This window comes from Macrobrachium nipponense, chromosome 17, assembly GCF_015104395.2.
Source record: "Macrobrachium nipponense isolate FS-2020 chromosome 17, ASM1510439v2, whole genome shotgun sequence".
Taxonomy (NCBI): domain Eukaryota; kingdom Metazoa; phylum Arthropoda; class Malacostraca; order Decapoda; family Palaemonidae; genus Macrobrachium; species Macrobrachium nipponense.
The window spans coordinates 31,467,357-31,489,964 of record NC_087210.1 but is presented as its reverse complement, the minus strand read 5'-3'; the positions used below and the strand labels follow the sequence as shown (position 1 = coordinate 31,489,964).

Genomic DNA, 22,608 nt, shown 5'->3' with positions numbered 1-22,608 from the left:
CCACTTTCATACTTCACTACAAGTTGTTTCTTAAATTCAATCTTATTCCTGGTTTTCTTTAGCAAAGAGGTGGCACTTGCAGCTTTCTTTGGCCCCATGATGGCTACTTTGCAATGAGTTTTTATGGCAAAATTAGCACAATACACAACAAACACATGCAGTGATGCAGACTACGAGCACAGAGATTGTTGTCCAGCAAGAAACAAACCAAGAATGGGTCACAACAGCAGATGGGATGCTTTGATTGGGCGCTCGATATGGGGCCTGGTCATGCGCTGGACCTCAGATAGTGTTTCCAAGTGTACGAAAACCAAGGAAATGTATGATAACCGAGACAAAATGTCTAAAAAAAGTCTACGAACACTGAAATGTACGAAAAGAGAGGCGTATGAAAACCGAGATTTGACTGTGTATCTTAAATAATACAAAATATCTGATGGAGAGCATACACAAACTTATTAATGTACAATTTGTATACTTTGTGAACCATTTATATTTGCTTTTTAAAGGAAAATGCTCAAATAAATATAATTGAAAATATAACGCTATACTTGCATGATCTTTTTTTAAATAGTACATGTTTTCTTATAAACTCATTAATTATAAATAGCTTTATTCTATGCAAAACACACCCAGGTGCACCAACTCAGGAGCTCTGAAGGAAAAAAGACAAATGCATGTGAGCCACCAAATCCAGTGTGCTACAAGGTGACTACTATTCTTTCTTTTATGCCAATTTCTGACTGCAGAGTTAGGAAAAAGGAGAAAGGCACTAATAATTCTGATTATCTGGTTTGTATTAAAATGTGTTATATTGCAGAAACTTGGTTTGTTATCATAAACTCATCAACCATAAACTGCCAGGAGCAGAATTCAGGACAGATGATAAAATACACATATGCTAATGAAGAAAAAAGTACGTACATGCAGTTGCAGGAAGTCTTATCCATTTAAGGTAGGTGCTTGACTCCTTTTAAGGCAAATACTGAAAAGTCAGGGGTGCTCAAAAAGTAATGGATTTGTATGGAAGAACATTTAAGTATAGTACATTCACCAAGTAAAAGACGCATAAAGGCTGTTACTCCAAGAAATGCACACGTAGCTTACTAGATCTAAGGGATGAAGTCATAACGAAGACGATGAATACCCTTGATCCCTTCCAGCCAAAAGCACATAGCCTACTGTGATCAAGGTATTTATGAGTGATATTACAAAGGTAAAACCTAGCAAAAGCATTCTGACAGTGCCAAGTGCCAGCTTTAATTACAGCAGAGACCTCTAAGTTACTTAACCCTTAAACGCCTATTGGACGTATTATACGTCAACTAAAATTGTATGTCGGGTGCTAATCAGACGTAAGGTACATCGACTACAAAAAGTTTTTTAAATATTCGAGGAAAAATAGTTATAGGCCTAGTCTGAGAAAAATTTTAAATCACGCGCCTTGAGGGATGCTGGGAATTCACGGATCAAGCTGTTGTTTTGTTAACAAGCGTTACCCAGGCGCGCATGCGCAATTTTCTTTCTTCTCACACTAAAAAGCACCAGCGACGCATCTCAGGAATTTTTTTTGTCCCTTCGTCGTAATTTTTGCACCATTTTATATTAGCCGTTACATAGAGTTTTATATATGAAAATGTGCACAATTTCATGTAAAATAAAAAAAAAATAACTCATGCTTGTAGCTTTTAACAGTTTTGAAATATTTTCATATAAATCATGATAAGGGCCAAAATTTCAACCTTCGGTCAACTTTGACTCAACCGAAATGGTCAAAAAACGCAATTGTAAGCTAAAGCTCTTACATTCTAGTAATATTCAATCATTTACCTTCATTCTAAAACAAATTGGAATTCTCTAGCACAATATTTCGATTTATGGTGAATTTTTGAAAAACACTTTTTCCTTACGTCCGTGCGCAGTAACTCGGCCGAAAATCTCAGAAATTCTTCCGTCAGTTTGTTGTAATGTTTGCACTATTTTATATTAGCCGTTACATAAATTTTTATATATGAAAATGTGCGCAATTTCATGTAGAATACAACAAGAAACAATCCATGGTTGTAGTTTTTATCAGTTTTGAAATACTTTTATATAAATATCGTTATATGCCAAAATTTCATCCTTCAGTCAAATTTGACTCAACTGAAGTGGTCGAAAAACGCAATTGTAAGCTAAAACTCTTACATTCTAGTAATATTCAATCACTTATCTTCATTTTGCAATTAATTGGAAGTCTCTAGCACAATATTTCAATTTATGGTGAAATTTTAAAAAACACTTTTTCCTTATATCTGCGCGCGGTAACTAGGCCGAAAATCTCAGAAATTATCTCGTCAGTTTGTCAAATTGTTTGCACCGTTTTATATCAGCCGTTACATAAAGTTTTATATATGAAAATGTGAGCAATTTCATGTAGAATACAACAGAAAACAACCCATGCTTGTAGCTTTGATCAGTTTTGAAATATTTTTATAAAAATCATGATAAGTGCCAAAATTTCAATCTTCCGTCAATTTTGACTCACCCAAAATGGTAAAAAAACACAATTGTAAGCTAAAATTCTCACATTCTAGTAATATTCAATTATTTACCTTCATTTAGCACCAAATTAGAAGTCTCTAGCACAATATTTCGATTTATGGTGAATTTTTGAAAAACACTTTTTCCTTACCTCTGTGCGTGGTAACTCGGCCGAAAATCTCAAAATTCTTTCGTCAGTTTGTTGTAATTTTTGCACCGTTTTATATTAGCCGTTACATAAAGTTTTATATATGAAAATGTGCGCAATTTCATGTAGAATACAACAATAAACAACCCATGCTTGTAGCTTTAATCAGTTTTGAAATACTTTCATATAAATCACAATAAGTGCCAAAATATCAACCTTCGGGCAAATTTGACTCGACCCAAATTGTCGAAAAACACAATTGTAAGCTAAAACTCTTACATTCTAGTAATATTTAATCATTTACCTTCATTTTGCAACAAATTGGAAGTGTCTAGCACAATATTTTGATTTATGGTGAATTTTTGAAAAATCTTTTTCTTTACTTCCGCACGAAGTAACCCTGCCGAAAATCTCAGAATTTCTTTCGTCACCTTGTCGTAATGTTTGCACCATTTTATATTAGCCTTTACATGAAGTTTTATATGTGAAAATGTGCACAATTTCATGTAGAATACAACACAAAATAACTCATGGTTGTAGCTTTTACCAGTTTTGAAATATTTTCATATAAATCACAATAAATAGAAAAAATTCGACCTTAGGTCAAATTTAACTTGACCGAAATGGTAAAAAACTGCAATTGTAAGCTAAAACACGTACAGTCTAGTAATATTCAATCAATTACCTTCATTTTGCAACAAACGGGAAGTCTCTAGCACAATATTTTGATTTATGGTGAAATTTTGAATACTTATTTTTACGTCCACACGTTACAAATTCATACATCATTTTGTGATAATATTTTCTCTGTGTTGCTTTGATCATTTTACAATTTGTTATTTACCAAAATCATTGCAATTTGGTGAACAATACAACGAAATAAAATTAACTCATTAGCTTTAACCGTTTTGCTCACATCGCGATTTGTATACATACAATTATATATGAAAAAAAATTTTGCACTGTCATATATTCCCATATTTATATATGATAATGATATTTTTTTTCATTCCTGATGGTTGCATACTAAACTTCAGGCAATGACAAAAAAAAGGAGCCAAAAATGAACTCTTAATTTTAAAAACTAAGCGTGCTGTGATTTAAAAAAAAATAACTTTTTTTCAGCTTCGGCGCCAACTCCCAAACGCCGCCGGCATACGACAGACACTTTGGTAAATAGCGGCTCAGCTTTTAAGGGTTAAAAGTTAAGGAAGAACAGAGGGCCATTGAAACTACCAATCAACAACTATAAAGAACAAGAATGTGAAAAAACAAAAATGCATATCAAAGGAATGCATGCAATTCCACAATCTGGGGTGTGATCATAAAGTATCAGGACAGTTGCTATGGTAAAGGAGCTAAAATATGCAGAATGAGGCCACTTTCACTCTTTACAGCAGCGCTTGGTCATCACACTGACTTTGATGGAGAAAGTTGAGCAGAGAATCTGCATACAATTTTGCCAAAAAGTTTGGTGATACTTGTGCACAGACCTATGCAAAGTTGCAAAAAGTTTATGGAGAGGAGTGTATCAGTTGCACATGAGTGTACGAGTGATTCAGGCGTTTTCAAAATGGCTGACAAAATGTTGATAGCGATGAACGTTCTGGAAGACCCATAACCAGCAGAACAGAAAAACTGGTTTTGTTTCACTAAAAGGGAATTGTTCTACACCTGGTCAGACAGGAAACAAAGAGTACTACTGTGTGTGTTGCAGCAATTGCAGTATACTATTTATCTGAAAAGGTCAGAACTATACATCTGGTGATTGGTGATTGCACCAGGACAACGCACCTGCCCATTCAGCACAGCTTGTGCAGCAATTTTTGGCCAAGCACAACATCCCCAAGGTCCAAAAGCCACTGTATCCCCCAGATCTCGCCCCTTGCAACTTTTTCCTCTTTCCAAAAATTCAAATCCCACTTGAAAGGAAGAAGAATTCAGGACATCAAGGATATCCAAGAGAATGCAACGAGGCAACTTCTGATTATAGCAGAAAATGAGTTCCAAGAATGCTTCCATCAATAGAAACAGAGCTGGATAAAGTGTGGCACTTCCGAAGGGGATTACTTCAAAGGAAATTAAGGGGACTGTCTGCTATGATGTCTATTTGTTTATTTATTATGCAAAATAGATAATTTTCATATATGTTTTAGATATATATAATACATACCTTCATCATATAAAAATTTCAAGTCATTTGAGCAAAAACTTTTAGTTTTATTAGCAAAAATTATGATTTAAAAAAAAAAATAGGTAGAGATTTCTCCGCTAATATGACATCAGTTCTATTGAAAATCATACCGTAAACACTTCTTTATATACGGAACAATTCTGTGTGACAGAATTTTTTTTTTTTTTTTTTTTTGTCTACACTCAAAAAATTCTAAAAAAAAGAAAGAAAGAAATAAAAATTCTGTCACACAGAATTATGGGATTTTTATTCCTCTTTCCAATGATATCTTTCTCTCCAAAATTGGACAATAAATAACTGAGTAATGGTTACCGACATGCGCATAAGTATGTTTTTGAGTTAAGAGCTCCCAAAGATTTGCTATGTAAATTTTGCTTTTTTCTTATAAAAGTCAAAACAACATTATTATAATTACTTTATTTGTACTTTTATTGTTGATTTCTACATCAAGGATCCTGGTCCTACCCCTAAAAGTGGTATTAATACACTCAGCGTGACACCAGACAATGATGTTGACGGCGAGACATAGACAATGAAGGCGTTGATAACAATGAATTTTCGTGTTTTTCTTTCAGCACACTCCTGGCCTTCGCTAATTTTGCTAGCCTTAGTTGCTGAGTAGCCTTCTTGATCTTAGGTAACTTCAGCATTGCTATAAGTTCACTAAGAAGTTATAAAAACAACGTAAATAGCTAGTGACCAAACGCAAGTGACGAAGTGCATGTAACTCCTTTGACGTCTGTGGCGTAACTGAGTCATTCTCTGAGTCTCGCGGCTCTCGTCTATAAATAGCCGCTCTGACCAGCTCTCAACTCACACTACCTTTCATTGCTACCAGATGTATGAGAATCTCGAAAAAAATCTGAAAAAATCCCTGTATATATGCAAAAATAAACACGCAAAAACGATTCTGTCAAACTCAATCATTCAGACGACGCAGTTACGATGACTTCATCATTTAAAAACCGCTATATCTTCATTATTTGTAAAAATAATTGGCTGAAACTTCTGGAAAGCATGCACGGCATGTTTCTGCGTAGATAGAAGTAATAACTCGATTTTTTATTTTTTCAAGTCGACATGTCATCCGCCATAGCGAACGATCCCCTTAAATGCTAAAATAGTACATACCCAAAGTAGCTGGAGCTACACAAAGGAATAAGATAGGCTGTTAGCAGTATGGACAGTGTCAAATCTGTGTTCTTTCAGTACTTCAAGTGATGTAGCTGGATTCATTTTACACTGAATGGCTAGTAATGATTAGATAGGTTTTGTATAACAAACTTGATTTGTATTATAAAAAAAATTAATTTAAATTCAACTTCCTTGCCTCCTACACTGTGCAATACAATGGGCCCGTTGTGAATTTCTGCCACTCATATCTTCCCTATTCTTTCACTCTCAAAAAAAAAAATCTCCACTCTCCAACCTCTCATTTTACAGTCCTCACATGAGCATACCTGGATCTTCTGATGCTCAAAGGAGCCCAGCCATGATAATGCCTGCTTTTTTCTACAAGGTGGTCCCAAGGGGATTTCCAAGCCCTATCATTCTCATTTCCATCCACTCCATTTACTATCATTCTTACAAATTATTATTGTTGTTATTTTGGTCTATCACAGTCATCCTATTCGACTGGGTGGTTTTTATAGTACGTATGGGGTTCCTGCTTGCATCCTGCCTCCTTAGGAGTCCACTTTTCTCACTGTGTGTGTGCTGTTTCTAGGAGCACACTCTTCTGCACAAGTCCTGGAGCTACTTCGGCATCTAGTTTTTCCAGGTTCCTTTTCTAGATCTTCGCTCAAAAAGCTTCAAAGCCTTACAGCCACAAACAGCAGAACAACTCAAGCACTGTATCACAAACCACCGTGCACCCAAATGGATGACCACAGGGAGAACATCCTTGGTACAGAAAGACAAGAACAATGGAAATATTGCAAGTAACTACAGGCCTATCACCTACCTACAAGTAATGTGGAAGTTACTAACAGGTATCATCAGTGAAAGGTTACACAACTATTTAGAGGATACAAACACCATCCCCCACCGACAGTAAGGCTGCAGAATGAAGTGTAGGGGCACAAAAGACCAGCTCCTGATAGACAAAATGATAATGAAGAATAGTAAGAGAAGGAAAACAAACTACAAGAAAGCCTTCAACATGATACCACACACATGGCTAATAGAATGCTTGAAAATATATGGGGCAGAGGAAAACAATATCAGCTTCCTCAAAAATACAATGCGCAAGTGGAATACAGTACTTACAAGCTCTGGGATAAGACTAGGAGAGGTTAACACAGGAGAAAGATCTTTCAAGGCAACTCACTGTCCCCACTACTCTTCATAGTAGCCATGATTCCCATGACAAAAGTACTACAGAAGATGGATGCTGGTTACAGATTTAAACATCTTATGTTCATGGATGACATCAAGCTGTATGGTAAGAGCATCAAGGAAATAGATACCCTAATTCAGACTGTAAGAATTGTATCTGGGGAACATCAAGATGGAGTTTGGAATAGAAAAATGTGCCTTGGCCAACATACAAGAAGGCAAAGTATCAATGACTGAAGGAATAAAGCTACCAGATGGGAATAGCATCATACATACAGATGAGACAGGATACAAATACATGGGAATAATAGAAAGAGAGGATATAAAGCACCAAGAGATGAAGGACACAATCAGGAAAGAATATATGCAGAGAGTTAACGCAATACTCAAGTCAAAACTCAACACCGGAAATATGATGAAAGCCACAAACACAAGGGCAGTACCAGTAATCAGATACAGTGCAGGAGTAGTGGAGTGGACGAAGGCTGATCTCTGCAGCATAGACCAGAAAATTAGGGAACACATGACAATACACAAAGCACTACACCAATGAGCAAATTCAGACAGACTATACATAACACAAAAGGAAAAAGGGAGAGGGCTACTAAGCATAGAGGACTGCATCAACATCGAGAGCAGAGAACTGGGGCAATATCTGAAAACCAGAGTGCATGGGAAGGACTGATAAAAGTAGATGAAGACCCAGAAATATTCAGACACAGGAGAATGACACAACAAACCAATGCATGGACAGTACATGAGACAGACTAAAGAACTGGCCAGCAATGAAACATGGCAATGGCTACAGAGGGGAGAACTCAAGAAGGAAACAAAAGGAATGCTAACTTCAGCACACGACCAAGCCCTAAGAACCGGATATGTCCAAAGAACAATAGATGGGAGAAACATCTCCCCTATATGAAGGAAGTGTAATAAGGAAGACGAGACCATAAACTACATAGCAAGCAAATGTCCAGCACTTGCACAGAACCAGTACAAAAAGAGGCACAATTCAGTAGCAGAAGCCCTCCACTGGAGCCTGTGCAAGAAACACCAGCTACCTTGCAGTAATAAGTGGTAAGAACACCAACCTGAAGGAGTGATGAAATCGATCAAGCAAAGATCCTCTGGGATTATGGTATCAAAACAGATAAGATGATATGTGCCAATTGACCAGATTGTTATTATTATTTTTTTTATTTTTTTTATTTTTTTGCTCTATCACAGTCCTCCAATTCGACTGGGTGGTATTTATAGTGTGGGTTTCCGGGTTGCATCCTGCCTCCTTAGGAGTCCATCACTTTTCTTACTATGTGCGCCGTTTCTAAGATCACACTCTTCTGCATGAGTCCTGGAGCTACTTCAGCCTCTAGTTTTTCTAGATTCCTTTTCAGGGATCTTGGGATCGTGCCTAGTGCTCCTATGATTATGGGTACGATTTCCACTGGCATATCCCATATCCTTCTTATTTCTATTTTCAGATCTTGATACTTATCCATTTTTTCCCTCTCTTTCTCTTCAACTCTAGTGTCCCATGGTATTGCGACATCAATGAGTGATACTTTCTTTTTTACTTTGTCAATCAACGTCACGTCTAGTCTATTTGCACGTATCACCCTATCCGTTCTGATACCATAGTCCCAGAGGATCTTTGCCTGATCGTTTTCTAACACTCCCTCAGGTTGGTGCTCGTACCACTTATTACTGCAAGGTAGCTGATGTTTCTTGCATAGGCTCCAGTGGAGGGCTTTTGCCACTGAATCATGCCTCTTTTTGTACTGGTTCTGTGCAAGTGCCGGGCATTCGCTTGCTATGCGGTTTATGGTTTCATTTTTCGTATTGCACTTCCTACATATGGAAGAGATGTTATTTCCGTCTATCGTTCTTTGAACAAATCTGGTTCTTAGGGCCTGATCTTGTGCCGCTGTTATCATTATTATTATTAGTATTACTATAAGCCAAGGTATAATCCTAGCTAGAAAAGCAGGCTGCTATAAGCTCAAGGATCTAAACGGGGATAGATAGGAGTCCAGTGCAAACAAGGAAAATGAAAAGTAAAGCAAAATGAAAAGTAAAGAAAATATTATTAAAGAAATAATAACAAATAACAAGGAAGATAACAAGAAATAAGATAAATAACAAAGTAAAATAAATAAGACAAATAAATGTGTAAATTTCTTCACTGTATCACATTTCATGCTATCATGCCATCGGACTCATAACGTCTTATTCAGCCTGTCTATTATCAGATTTGGGTTTTTTTTTCTTTGTCTTTTACTATATTTCAACTTAAAAACCTGTATACTAGATATTATTGTTCATAAATATTTGAAACACTCAACCTCATTGATTCTTTCTATATCTTTCTTTTTGCACAGTCATTATTTCCGCTTTCTTTGGATTAATCTGAAGTCCAATCTCTCTAGACAAATGATACATTTTATAATGTACTATAAGTGTAAATCTTGTGGCATATTATTTATTAAGAAGGCATCACCTGCATATTCTACGCCTGTCGACTTTTTATTACCATTGTAATCTAAAAGTTCTCTTCCATCTGTAACCACTTTCTTCATTAAAAAAAATCCATGAGAATAGCCTTTTACTAAAAAGTTAGGACTGCAAGGCAGCAGCTGTCCTTTTAGTCACCTTTTACGACATGCAGGACCTACAGTGGTAGTATTCTTATACCCCTACCACAGGCTCAGACAAAGAAGGTTGACTATTCATATACTAAAGGTTTTCAAATTTATACCCTACCCACCATTCAAGTCTGCATTCATGTGCAATGCTTTATTATTATTATTTATTTATTATTATTTCAGTAGATGAAACCTATTCACATGGAACAAATGCACAAGGGACATTGACTTCAGATTCAAGCTTCCAAAGAATGTTGGTCTCCACCTCCCACAACAGACCACACACTGCAGCAGTAACCATTCATAATACAGAGCCAGCGATTTTTCTTCTCCACGTGAACCCGCAGTACCTGAATGGCATGTCACAACACTAGCCACCATACCAGCAGACCAGTATAAATTTAGAATGCTTTCCTGCTTTTTGTGCGGCACAGTACTACCTGCTATGAGTTGTTTTGTCAGTTTAATAAATGTGATATTTCTGTATCCTTGCTCCTTTACTGTTTTTCTAAGATTCTGTGGCTATATTACTTACACTAGACTTTTGTTTCATGGGATTAACACAATTTCATGCCTGCATTATGATAACCTATTAAATTTAGTTAAAAATGGGAAACTGCATTATAAAAAAAAAATTTCCATAGAGGACTGTAAAACAATAAGTTTCTATAAAAAAAATGTGACAACTTACCTGTGGAACGCCTTCTAAAAACTCTGGAGACTCTCCAAGTAAGTTTCTTAGAGAATTAATAGAACTGACGGTAACAGCACCAGAATATCTAGCTAATATCACAGCTGCATCTGACCACCAACTAAGGTCTGCTGGGTGATTTCTTAAAGGACCTGAGTACTGAAGAAGTCGTTGTTTTTGGCCAGGGATATACTCATTAGTAGCAGGATTAACAGCATCATGATCTGGCTGACTTGACAGAAGCCAAAACTTCTTTTTACGCAATGATGGTAGTTCCCAAACTGACAAACTCCCAGACATATGAAGTGCTGCTATCTGTCGGCCATTAGGGGACACGCACAAGTGAAAGATACAGTCATGATGAGGTAACTGCTGCCAACCTAGCATATTTTTCATTAATCCAACACTAGGAGGAAGATACTCATCTTCATCAATTGTAGGCACCTGTGTAATAAAACATCCACATCTTACAATGCAAGTCATTCAATAGAAAAGGTGGTGAACATCATAAATAGGCTGATGGGGAGAAACAACAACAAATATTTTGTTCTACAGATTAAACAACAAACAATTACATGGAAAAATTCTATATTCCAGTTATGTACTTAACTGTATCTAAAAAAATTAAAAATGTAAGAAATTCTGAGCAGAGTACAAAACATTCAAAACACTGAATTTCCTACAACAATATAATGTCTGAATGACATATACAAAGAATACTGGTTATTTTGAAAGACTAACAAAGGGACATTTTGAATATCTGAAAGACTGAAAAGAATTAATGTGTGATCTGAAAGTCTAACAAAGACTTTCTGTACATTTTGGAACACCAACAAAGAGGCGCTTAATATAATTGGAAATACTAAAAAGCAATTCTCAGAAATACAGAACTCTGAGCAATTTACAGTACATTTTACTGAACCTCTTAACAAGTGACCATACAAAACAGCATCAATATGAACAAATACAGACAAGGTATGACATCCAACTAAAACTGACACAAAACCTTCCCATTCAAAATGTTAGGGATGAATGATAATCAACCCACCTGCTTGTAAAATGGATAGTCATTGATCATACGCCAAATAGTAATGCCATGTCCAAGACCACTGCTTTTCAAATTAGTATCATTCATGTAATTACATGAACCAGCAACCATAATCAGATTCCTGTATGTGAGAATTAAAATAATTAGCAACACATTATAAAAATCAACATAATTAAACATAAAAAACTTTTTGTAAATCCAGTGCAATAGAAGGTAAAATGGCAATGTACAGCCTCAGGAATTCAGTAAAATAAAATAAAATTAGAATGGTAATACAATTAAACATAATAATTAGGAAAAGGCATTAAAAAAAAAAATTCTCACTTGCTAAGCCCTTTGCATGGAATGAACTACAATATTAACTAACTTTTAGATTTCTATAAGAAATATTTGGTAGACAAATCCATCATTTATATCATTGGTTCATTCATGAGTCTCAAAATCCTTGGCACTTGATTCCCATATAAGAGCCAGATGAACTCATCTGCTACGGTTAGCAGAAGGGTATTATCGGACCTTACTTTTCATGCAGTCTAGGTAAGGCTCCAAGACGTGAGTTCGGCTGGTCATAATACAGTGGAACCTCGACATACGAAAGTCCCAACTTAAGAAAAATTCAAGTTACGAAAGCAAATACGAAGATTTTTCTGCCTCTGCATATGAAAATAATTCAGGTTACGAAAGGGTGTTACTGTAAAGTCCTGAGATTTATCCAGACCACCGAGAACAATTTTAAAACTCGCACGCTGCCAACTGAGAAGACTCGCCACCATCCTCCCACTCTCCCATTGGTTCCTGATGCTAGTCACTGCCATAAGATCCTGCTCTCCTATTGGTCAGCATCTCTCCCATCGTGCTCTACGTAAAGGCATCCTTCGGCCACTTCGCCGCACCAGCGTTATCGTACGCACACGGAATTCGTTCGTTCACATATACGATTTAGTTTGTTAATGTAAATTCGTGTTAGTGATTTTGCTTTGTACTTTATCATGTTGTGTGAGAACTTGATTAGTACACAACTTAATTATGTATAGTCATGGGTCCCAAGAAAGTTGCTGAAGTTCACAGCAAGAAGAGGATGCTTTCTATGGAGACAAAGATGGAGATCATTTAAAAGTATGAAGCTGGCATGCGGTTGAGTGTGATCGCTACGGAATACGGCCGAAATCCATCGACAATAGGCACCATTCTTAAGCAGAAGGAAGCCATCAAAGCAGCTACACCTTCCAAGGGCGTGACTATTTTGTCCAACAAAAGGAGCCACGTGCATGATGAGATGGAGAGGCTGCTTCTTGTATGGATAAAAGACAAAGAAATCACTGGCGATACGATAACTGAGACGGCAATCTCCCACAAGGCCAGCGCTATTTTCGGCGATTTGATTGCCCAGGCCAAAGACGACGGAGGAGGAGGGACATCGACGCCAACCCCAGACTTCAAGGCTTCTTGTGGGTGGTTTGAAAATTCCAGAAACGGACTGGCATCCACTCAGTGATGCGGCATGGGGAGGCTGCCAACTCGGACACGAAAGCGCCCGAAGCCTTTACTAAGACATTCAACGAGATGACGATCAATGAAGGCTACAGTTCTCAGCAAGTCTTCAACTGTGACGAGACTGGCCTTTTTTGGAAAAAAAATGCCTCGTCGGATGAACATCACGCAGGAAGAGAAGAAGCTACCCAGGTATAACCCTATGAAAGACAGGCTTACGCTCGCACTTTGTTCGAACGCCAGTGGGGATTGTAAGGTGAAGCCCCTACTTCGCTATCATTCGGAGACTCCTCGAGCCTTCAAGGCTCACAAAGTGCTAAAGGAGAAGCTTCTGGTGATGTGGAGGGCTAATGCAAAAGCCTGGGTAACGAGACTTTTGTTTACCGAGTGGGTAAATCTCTGTTTCGGCCCAACAGTGAAGAAATTCTTGGAACAGAAGTGCCTCCCTCCGAAATGTCTTCTGTTGTTTGACAATGCCTCTGCTCACCCTCCTGGCCTCGAGGAAGATATCCTAGTGGAGTATTCTTTTATCAAGGTTCTTTATCTTCCGCCTAACACCACCCCTCTCCTCCAGCCCATGGACCAGCAAGTGATATCAAACTTCAAGAAGCTGTATACGAAACATCTTTTCAAGAGACGTTTCGACGTCACAGATACCACAAACCTCACCTTGCGTGAATTTTGGAAGGAGCATTTCGATGTCGTCATGTGCATCCGACTCATCGATCAAGCTTAGCAGGAGGTTTCGAGGCGAACCTTGAATTCTTTGTGGAGGAAACTCTGGCCTGCTGCCATATCCGCCCAAGACTTCGAGGGAGTCAACGTGGGCGAAGCTGATGCAGATTCAGAAACAGTTGACGATCCTGAAACTGTTTCGCAACCAGATCTTGACGAGATCGTTGCACTCGGCAAGTCCATAGGACTGGTTGTCGACGAGGACGATATCAATGACCTTCTTGAGGAGCACTATGAGCTTACGATGGATGACCACAGTTCAATGACGTTTGCCTGAGTCGTTGCAGGAACATTGTGAAAAGCAGGCAGAAGCAATCTTCCTTGGATAGTTATTTTTTAAAGAGGCCTTTAGTAGGAGTAAGCAAACAGGATGATCCAAGTGATACAAAAAAACAGAACGTTGAAAGTGGTGAAGAAATTGAAGTTTTGTAAAAAAAAAAAAAAAAAAAAAAAAACCCTTTTTTAAAAATGTAATAATTAAAAAAAGACAAAAAAAAAAGAAATTTAATCTTAAGTTTTTTGTAAAGTTAAGTGTTAATGTTTTCAGCCATTTGTTAATGTGTTTCGTAAAGTTTAGTGTTAATGTTTTCTGCCATTTTTCAATGTGTTTCGTAAAGTTTAGTGTTAATGTTTTCTGCCATTTGTTAATGTGTTTCGTAAAGTTTAGTGTTAATGTTTTCTGCCATTTTTTAATGTGTTTCGTAAAGTTAAGTGTTCATGTTTTCTGCCATTTGTCCTCCTCCTCTGTCGCCACTTTCGGAGATCGCCTCACTCGAAAGGTAAGGTTCCACATTTTACTACATATGTACATACAGTTACCATCCGAGTTACGACCTGCGCGAGTTACGTCCACCCGTACTTACGACAGTGTCCGACAGGGGTCTATTTTTTTATATTTGGCGGCGTTTACTGTTTGGCAGCGCGGTAGCGTAGTGCGTGCGGCGCGGTATGACAGTTACGATGGCGCCGGCAGCACAGCATCCCAGACAGACTCATCCCAACCACCTCACTCACTGTCTAGACATTGTAGCAGTACTGTAACATTGTAGCAGGAACATTTTTTTCATTACACCTTTGCCATGGCCCCTAAGAGAAAGTCTGACTCATCAGAATGCAATTCTGCCAAGAAAGCTAGGAAGGCACTGACGTTGGAGATGAAGATGGACGTAATCAAGAAATATGAAGGTGGGATGAAAGTTAATTGTATAAGCAGAAGTCTCCATCTCTCCCACTCCACGGTCTCCACCATTCTAAAGGACAAGGAAAGGATTAAGGACGCAGTGAAAGGAGCAGCCCCAATCAAGTCAACTATTATCACCAAACAGCGTGAAGGACCGATAGCAGACATGGAAAAGTTGTTATTTACGTGGCTGGAAGATAATAGACAAAGAAATGTGCAAGTGACATAAATTAAAACCTTTTTTGATTGCGCTTTCAGAAAACCCACGTGCACTGAAGAATGTGAACAAACATGCCCTTCCCGTTTATTACCGAAGTAACAGAAAGGCCTGGATGACGCTAGCACTGTTTGAAGATTGGTTTTTAAACTGTTTTGTACCCGAGGCACGTCAATATTGTAGCGATAAGGGCATTCCGTTTAAGATTTTATTAGTGCTTGACAATGCGCCTGGCCACCCGACGCACTTGGATGATCTTCATCCTAACGTGCGCGTTGTCTTCCTTCCCCCTAATACCACCCCCTAATCCAACCCATGGACCAGGGTGCGATTTCTACGTTCAAGGCGCACTACGTAAGAATTTCCTTTGACCAAGCCATCGAAGCTATGGATGAAAACCCTGAGCTGACTTTGCGGGATTATTGGAAATCATACAACATTTACCATTGTATCAAGCATGTCGCTAAAGCTTGGGATTTGGTGACAGAAAAATGTATGAGTGGTATTTGGAAACACTGCTGCAAACGCTTCCTCAGAGATTTTGTTGGCTTCGATAACGAAGAGGAATTAAGCAACGTCCGAGGAAAAATTGTTAGCTTGGCAAAGCAACTTGAGTTAGGATGTGATGAAGAAGAAATTGAAGAACTGATAAGTGAAGAACCTGAGGAATTAACAAATGAAGAACTGTTAGCAATAGAAGAAGAAAGGAAAGCTGAAGAAGAAAGAAGAGAGGAAGAAAAGGAAGTTGTAGAAGAGGAGGAGCCCGAACGAAAGTTTACTGTAAAGGGATTATCGGAAGCCATACAAATGCTTAATACAATGCTGCATAAATTGGAAGGAATGGATCCGAATGTTGAACGGTTTTGCCCGGATAGAGAGATCTATGCAAGAAGTAATGAGGCCATACAAAGAAATCTACGATGAAAAGAAAAAGCAGAAGATCCAAACGACACTTAGCATGTTTGTCAAACGAACACAAAGCCCGCCTCATCCAGCATCGAAGCCACCCCCTCCCCTACATCGGCCAGCGCAGTAACCACCCCTTCCCCATCCCCTGCCTCGCCTGACTTAACAGCTGATCTTTCTTTCGACCGTGCGTATGAAGAAAGTGTTGATGACGTCGAACCAAGCACCAGTGAACATTAATTTTGAGTGTTGTTTTGCTTATTTTTTTACATGCATATGTATTTTCTATTTTGTACTACAGTACTGTATGTTCTATTTTTGAACTGTAACTTTTCTATTTTCGTATTTTGATCTTCATTTGTATTTTTGTATAATAAATTCAACTGCAGTAATAAATATTTTATTTCTAAAACCATATTATATTAAGATGTATGTATGTAGTATATCAACTAAGCAACTGAAAAAAAAAGCTAAATACATTGCACCTACAGTATAATATTAAAAATATCTCTATGATAAAATGATAAAAGTGAAACTAAAAGGCATAAAAATGATAAATACATAAACAGCTTGTACGTATAGTACAACAGTAATATTATTCAACAGAAAAAGTATGATAAAAGTGAAACTAAAAGGCATAAAAATTATAAATAAACAGCTTGTATATACATATGTACAGTAATATTATTCAACAGAAATATATGATAAAATTATAAAAGTGAAACTAAAAGGCATAAAAATGATAAATAAACAGCTTGTATATACACAATAATATTATTCAACAGAAAAAGTTACTTAAAAATGCAACACATTCATATCATATGTCCTCGAGTACAGTATAATCTTCCACTTTAACCGAGTACTTATAATCCACGTGTCGGCCATTTTGGCTGGTATTTTCGACTAACGACCATTCTGACATACGACCTGTTGGTCGGAACGGATCTAGGTCGTAACTCGGATGGTAACTGTACAGTACTTCTTGTACCCTTACACTAATAAACTTTATTTACAGGTAATCACAGTTAGGTTAGGTATTGAATAGTCCAAATTGTTGTATTTCTTTGTTTATTGGTCAATTTAGGTTTATCATAAAATTTACTGGGGTGTTTTTGTAGGGCTTGGAATGAATTTGGCAATTTACATGTAAAATGTGGTTCAAGATACGAAAAAATCAGGTTACGAAGGCCGCTTCGGAACGGATTAATTTCGTATCCTGAGGTACTACTGTATAGGAAAAATGGGTTTATATATAAAAATAGGATTGTATACAGGCAGACCCCAGTTATCGGTGGACTCAGTTAATGGCGGTCCGGTTTCATGGGCTTGTGTAGCACCATAAAATCTGCAATTTATGGCGTCAAAACGGGCCATGTTTCGGTTATCGGCGCCATAAGGTGCCGAAATAGAGTTATGGCGCCATATCATGGCTAACAGAGGTGCCGTTAACCAAAACCTGGCGCCATACGCACCATTATTCACAGTTTCAGTTGATGGCACCCTACCAAGAATGGAAACCCCGCTGATAACCTGTATAAAAATCTGAATGTTTAAAAAAATATATTTCTATATTTGTTGGTAGTACAAACCCATCATGTACACTCATTATTACATTTGTTGGTCGTACAAATCCATCATGTACACTCAATCAGAAATGTTTTGCCACCTTACTTCAAAACTTTTCAGACAACAGCTTATAACAGCAACATCTGGAGCTATTTAGCAACTCCGTTGTAAGTGCTTGAAACAACTCGGACACTACTGGTGCATCTGAGAAATTACCTGGAGTTTCCCTTAAACAGGTTTTTTTTCTGAAAGTGCTATCACACTTTGTTTGATTAAAGGATGTTACTACTATAATACTTCAAAGGTCATTACTGTTCTTACATTTTAATACCTTCATCTCCAAAGGACATCACTATCTTTATGGTTTATCTCCTTCATCTGTGTGAACTTTGTAGACATAGGCCTACAACTATTGTACTTTAAACTATTAGCCCTAGTAGCATCAACAATTACAACTTTTGTAAAAATTTACTGGCATGTCATTATTGTTGAAACTGACAAAAAGACTAGTTTGCCACAAGTTTTAACGTATTTTTTCATATTTTCCTCATTTCCGTAAGTGGAAGTGAGTACTATTGTATGAAAGGAAGATATTATGTTTTCTTATAAGTATTTGTATTCAGTTATGAAAAGTGTTATGTTTAGTTATTTCATGTATAGTTTGTAAGTATATGTGTACCTAATAGCATTTAAGTAATGGTCGTGGATTGTTTGATAGTTAGCTGAATGGTTTGTTGTTGGCTGGCCAGGACCGTAAAAGGCAGTCGTGTTACAGCATACAGATGGAGCAGTCTTAGTCAAGTGATCATCCAGGGAAGAACTTGTCAAGCAATCCTCGAGGAGCCATCAGGACATTCGAGCCTTAATCACTAAAGTATTTCCAACTTAAAGTTCATTTGGGGAAATTCCTTTTTAGGATATGCATATCTAATGATAGGAAGGTATTTCCAATGATGTTCTTTGGATGAGAATAGTGAGAAGATCATGCTAAAGCCAGATCTCAAACCCTTTAGGCTAGGGATGACGAGTCTGTCATTCACAATTACAGTAAGTCAATATCATTTATGTACTTATTAACATACACAACACAATGTCATATCTTGAATATTAATTAAAATGAGTGTAATGATCTGGGTGTTGTAGTATAGAACTTAGGGTACAATTTGGTTATCGACATTTCAGTTCAATTTAAACTATAAGATCCGTTGTGATTAGAAATGCTCTACTAATCCTTTGTATAATGTAAACTTGTGAAACTTAACAAACACACACACATACACATACTCACTACGTATATACGTATAGTATATTATATAGGCAGTCCCCAGTCATCGGCAGGGCTTCCATTCTGAAGGCTTGATGATTAGGGAAAATCACCAATAACTTTTTTATTATCGGCACAAATATCCAGATTTTGGCACTGATAACCAGTAAATGGGAATCTTATGAGGCTTTTGTCATTTTAGTTTTGCTGCCTCTACGTACTGCAAAACAAATACTAGAAGCACTAGTGTCAGACATCATTAAGAAAATATCGTAATCAGAGTAATAATAGGTCAAAAAAACTAAGCAATCTAGAAATAGTGGTAAGGCTATCAAAATAATGAATACCCCACCAAATGGAGGAACAAGCAAATCCAATTATCCAGTGAACAAAATAAAAAAAAAAGCTGCTCAAGACAACTAAAGTTCAGCCGTTAACCAGCAGAAACAAACTGAGCTATGTTATAGCTATCCTTCCCTGAAAATTGGCGGGGTCTTGTCACCCAAACTAAAACAATAAAAGCGCTACTGTGAATTTCATAATTTACGTTGCCGTGTGAGTTAGAAACTTTAGCTATGTAATTACTTGGTAAGGTACTTATATAAAATTGATAATGATGTGTTCTTAATCCTTTCCTGTTTTCTTTCTAAGGCAAACTTTCATCTATGTTTTAAAGCATGAAAAAACTGATAACCTTCAAGCAGACCCCTTTCTCATTATGAAAAACTTCCTAAACAGTAGTATATTTGGTACTGAACAGAAAGACAAAAGTAGAAAAAATCATTGATAACAAAACCACCACATAAGCTCATGTCATTAACAATCAAGTTGCCTTAGGCTAAGGCCCCACCGAATCTGGCGCGGCACGTCGCGTGCGTCTAACACGGCTACGCGTTTTGTGCGTTTCGATCAACTGTTATAGTTCAAACACGAGTGGCCCCACACGGCGCATGAGCGTGCGTGGCGTTAGGTGCGTTACCGGACTAGACGCACAAGGAACCGCATGAAGGAAGAAATTGTGGTAGACCTACAACAACCTGCATTTGAACCACCTGCCCAACTTTGAGTTATAATCAAATGTGATGATTTGTGGTTATGATAAAGGATTAAAGTATTTTTTTATTATATTCTAATGGATACATTTATGTAAATATCCTTCTCAGAGTTACTCACACTACAAGTTTCTTACGTTAATACTTTCTCTTCGTAATTTGTATCAAATTTTGATATTCGAGATATAATGCCCTATTGAATTAAGTCAAAGGTTTTCGGCGGCATCCGACAATATTAAAAAAAAATCTTGTCTGGACGCTATCGTAACTTATGAAAGTTTTGCTCATTCTCCACTCTTTTCTCATCTAAAGTTATGTCATAAGTCCAGATTTTCCTACTGTTCAACGCCTCTAATTTGGTTGACAGCACCGAGTCAGGAAAACCTCGCGCTCTCCCTTCATAACGGCAACTACTGCTGAAGTTTGAATTGTCCGTCTTATAACCGTCACTCATGTGTCTGGTTGGGCCACACTCGCAGAAGACGGAGACGCTTGTAGACGGATAGCCGTGTTGCACGCACGCGACGCGCCGCGCCGGATTCGGTGGGGCATTAGCCTTACAGGCAGTTTTGCCAACACTACGTCTGAACCCCCACCAGTTAGGATTCCAAGTGGCTGTTCAAGAGTTTATAGCCACTCAAACCTGTAGATTACTTTCTATTACCTTTCTATAGTATACTATTTTTCCCATCAAAGACACTATTTTTCCCTCAATTTACACTGCATCCTAGAGGCTGAAGGTTACAGTTTCCATAGGTCTATCCTAACACAAGAGGAAGGTTACCTCTGCTAGACAGTAATCAGAACTCCTGTATATGGCCTCTGAATTATGTGTACAAATCATACTGGTTAAAATAAATACATACACAAAATTATGAAAAAAACTAAAATTAAAAAATATATATGCTGTAGTTTATATCCACAAATATTCAATCCCATACCTGCAGACTATAATAGATAAATCAGCAGTGAAGTACAAATTTAAATCATAGTAGGCAGTCCCCGGGTAACGACGGTCCCCCTCGGCTTCGACATTTCCAAGGTTCGACGCTTTTCAATTTATAATTCATCATAAATTATTTTTGAATTTCCAGGGTTACGACGCATCCAGTTACCGACGCATGTTCAGAGTTACGACGCCTACAAACGCTGATGTGGCAGATGAAATATGACACCAAAAATGCAAAATAATCAATATTTAAATTTTTTTTGATGAAAAATACAATAAGAATGCAGTTTGTACATAGTTCTGAATGCACCCAAAGCATTAACAGTAAGGTTTAGGTTTTCTTAGGATTTTTTGACAATGTTCCGGCTTACTACTACACGATTTTCGGCTTACAACGCGTCTCAAGAACAGAACCCCCGTCGTAACCCGGGGACTGCCTGTATTTCAATAATACATATTGGTGTTTTCACTCTCCTCAAATGATCTTGACTTTCAGAGAACATTTTTGTTGACATATGTAAAATTCAGCAAGTATGTTACCCCTTAAACACCTAGCCGCTATTTACCAAAGTCTCTCTCGTATGCCGGCGGCGTTCAGTAGTTAGCACTGAAGCGGAAAAAAAAAAAATTTTAAACCACAGCACGTTTAGTTTTTAAGATTAAGAGTTCATATTTGGCTCCTTTTTTTGTCATTGCCTGAAGTTTAGTATGCAACCATCATAAATGAAAAAATATCATTATCATATATATATTCGAATATATGACATTGCAAAAAAAAAATTTCATATATATACGTAATTGTATACAAATCACGCTGTGAGCAAAACAGTTAAAGCTAATGAGTTCATTTTTTTTTCGTTGTAGTGTACACTAAATTGCAATGATTTTGGTATACAACAAATTGTAAAATGATAAAAGCAACACAGAGAAAATATTATCACAAAATGATGCATGAATTCGTAACGTGCGGACGTAAAAACAAGTTTTTTTCTCAAATCCACCATAAATCGAAATATTGTGCTAGAGACTTCCCGTTTGTTGCAAAATGGAGGTAATTGATTGAATATTACTAGACTGTAAGTGTTTTAGCTTACAATTGCAGTTTTCGACCATTTCGGTCATGTTAATGTTGACCGAAGGTCGAATTTTTTCTATTTATTGTGATTTATATGAAAATATTTCAAAACTGATAAAAGCTACAACCATGAGTTAATTTTGTTGTATTCTACATGAAATTGCACATATTTTCATGTATAACACTTTATGTAATGCCTAATAGAAAACAGTGCAAAAATTACAACACAGTGACTAAAGAAATTCTGAGATTTTCAGCAGAGTTACTGCGCACGGAGGTAAGGAAAACGTTTTTTCAAAAATTCACCATAAAACGAAATGTTGTGCTACAGACTTCCTGTTTGTTTACATTTTTTGACCATTTTGGTTGAGTCAAAGTTGACTGTAGGTTTAAATTTTGGCACTTATTGTGATTTTTATGAAAATATTTCAAAACTCATAAAAACTACAACCATGAGTTATTTTTTGTTGTATTCTACATGAAATTGCACACATTTTCATGTATAACACTTTATGTAAAGCCTAATAGAAAATGGTGCAAAAATTATGACAAGGTGACTAGAGAAATTCTGAGATTTTCAGCAGAGTTAC

The 22,608-nt window shown here is 37.2% G+C and overlaps 1 protein-coding gene across 1 annotated transcript in view; it reads right to left on the bottom strand.

Annotated features, from left to right (window-relative positions):
* The window catches only part of LOC135195870 (NBAS subunit of NRZ tethering complex-like), a 227,704-nt gene that overhangs the window by 74,489 nt on the left and 130,607 nt on the right, over positions 1-22,608 (bottom strand). The window contains exons 3-4 of the mRNA XM_064222380.1: positions 11,584-11,704; positions 10,536-10,979 (exon numbers count right to left, since the gene is read on the bottom strand). Coding sequence (XP_064078450.1) covers positions 10,536-10,979; positions 11,584-11,704 — 565 coding nt within the window. The remainder of the gene's footprint in view (positions 1-10,535; positions 10,980-11,583; positions 11,705-22,608) is intronic.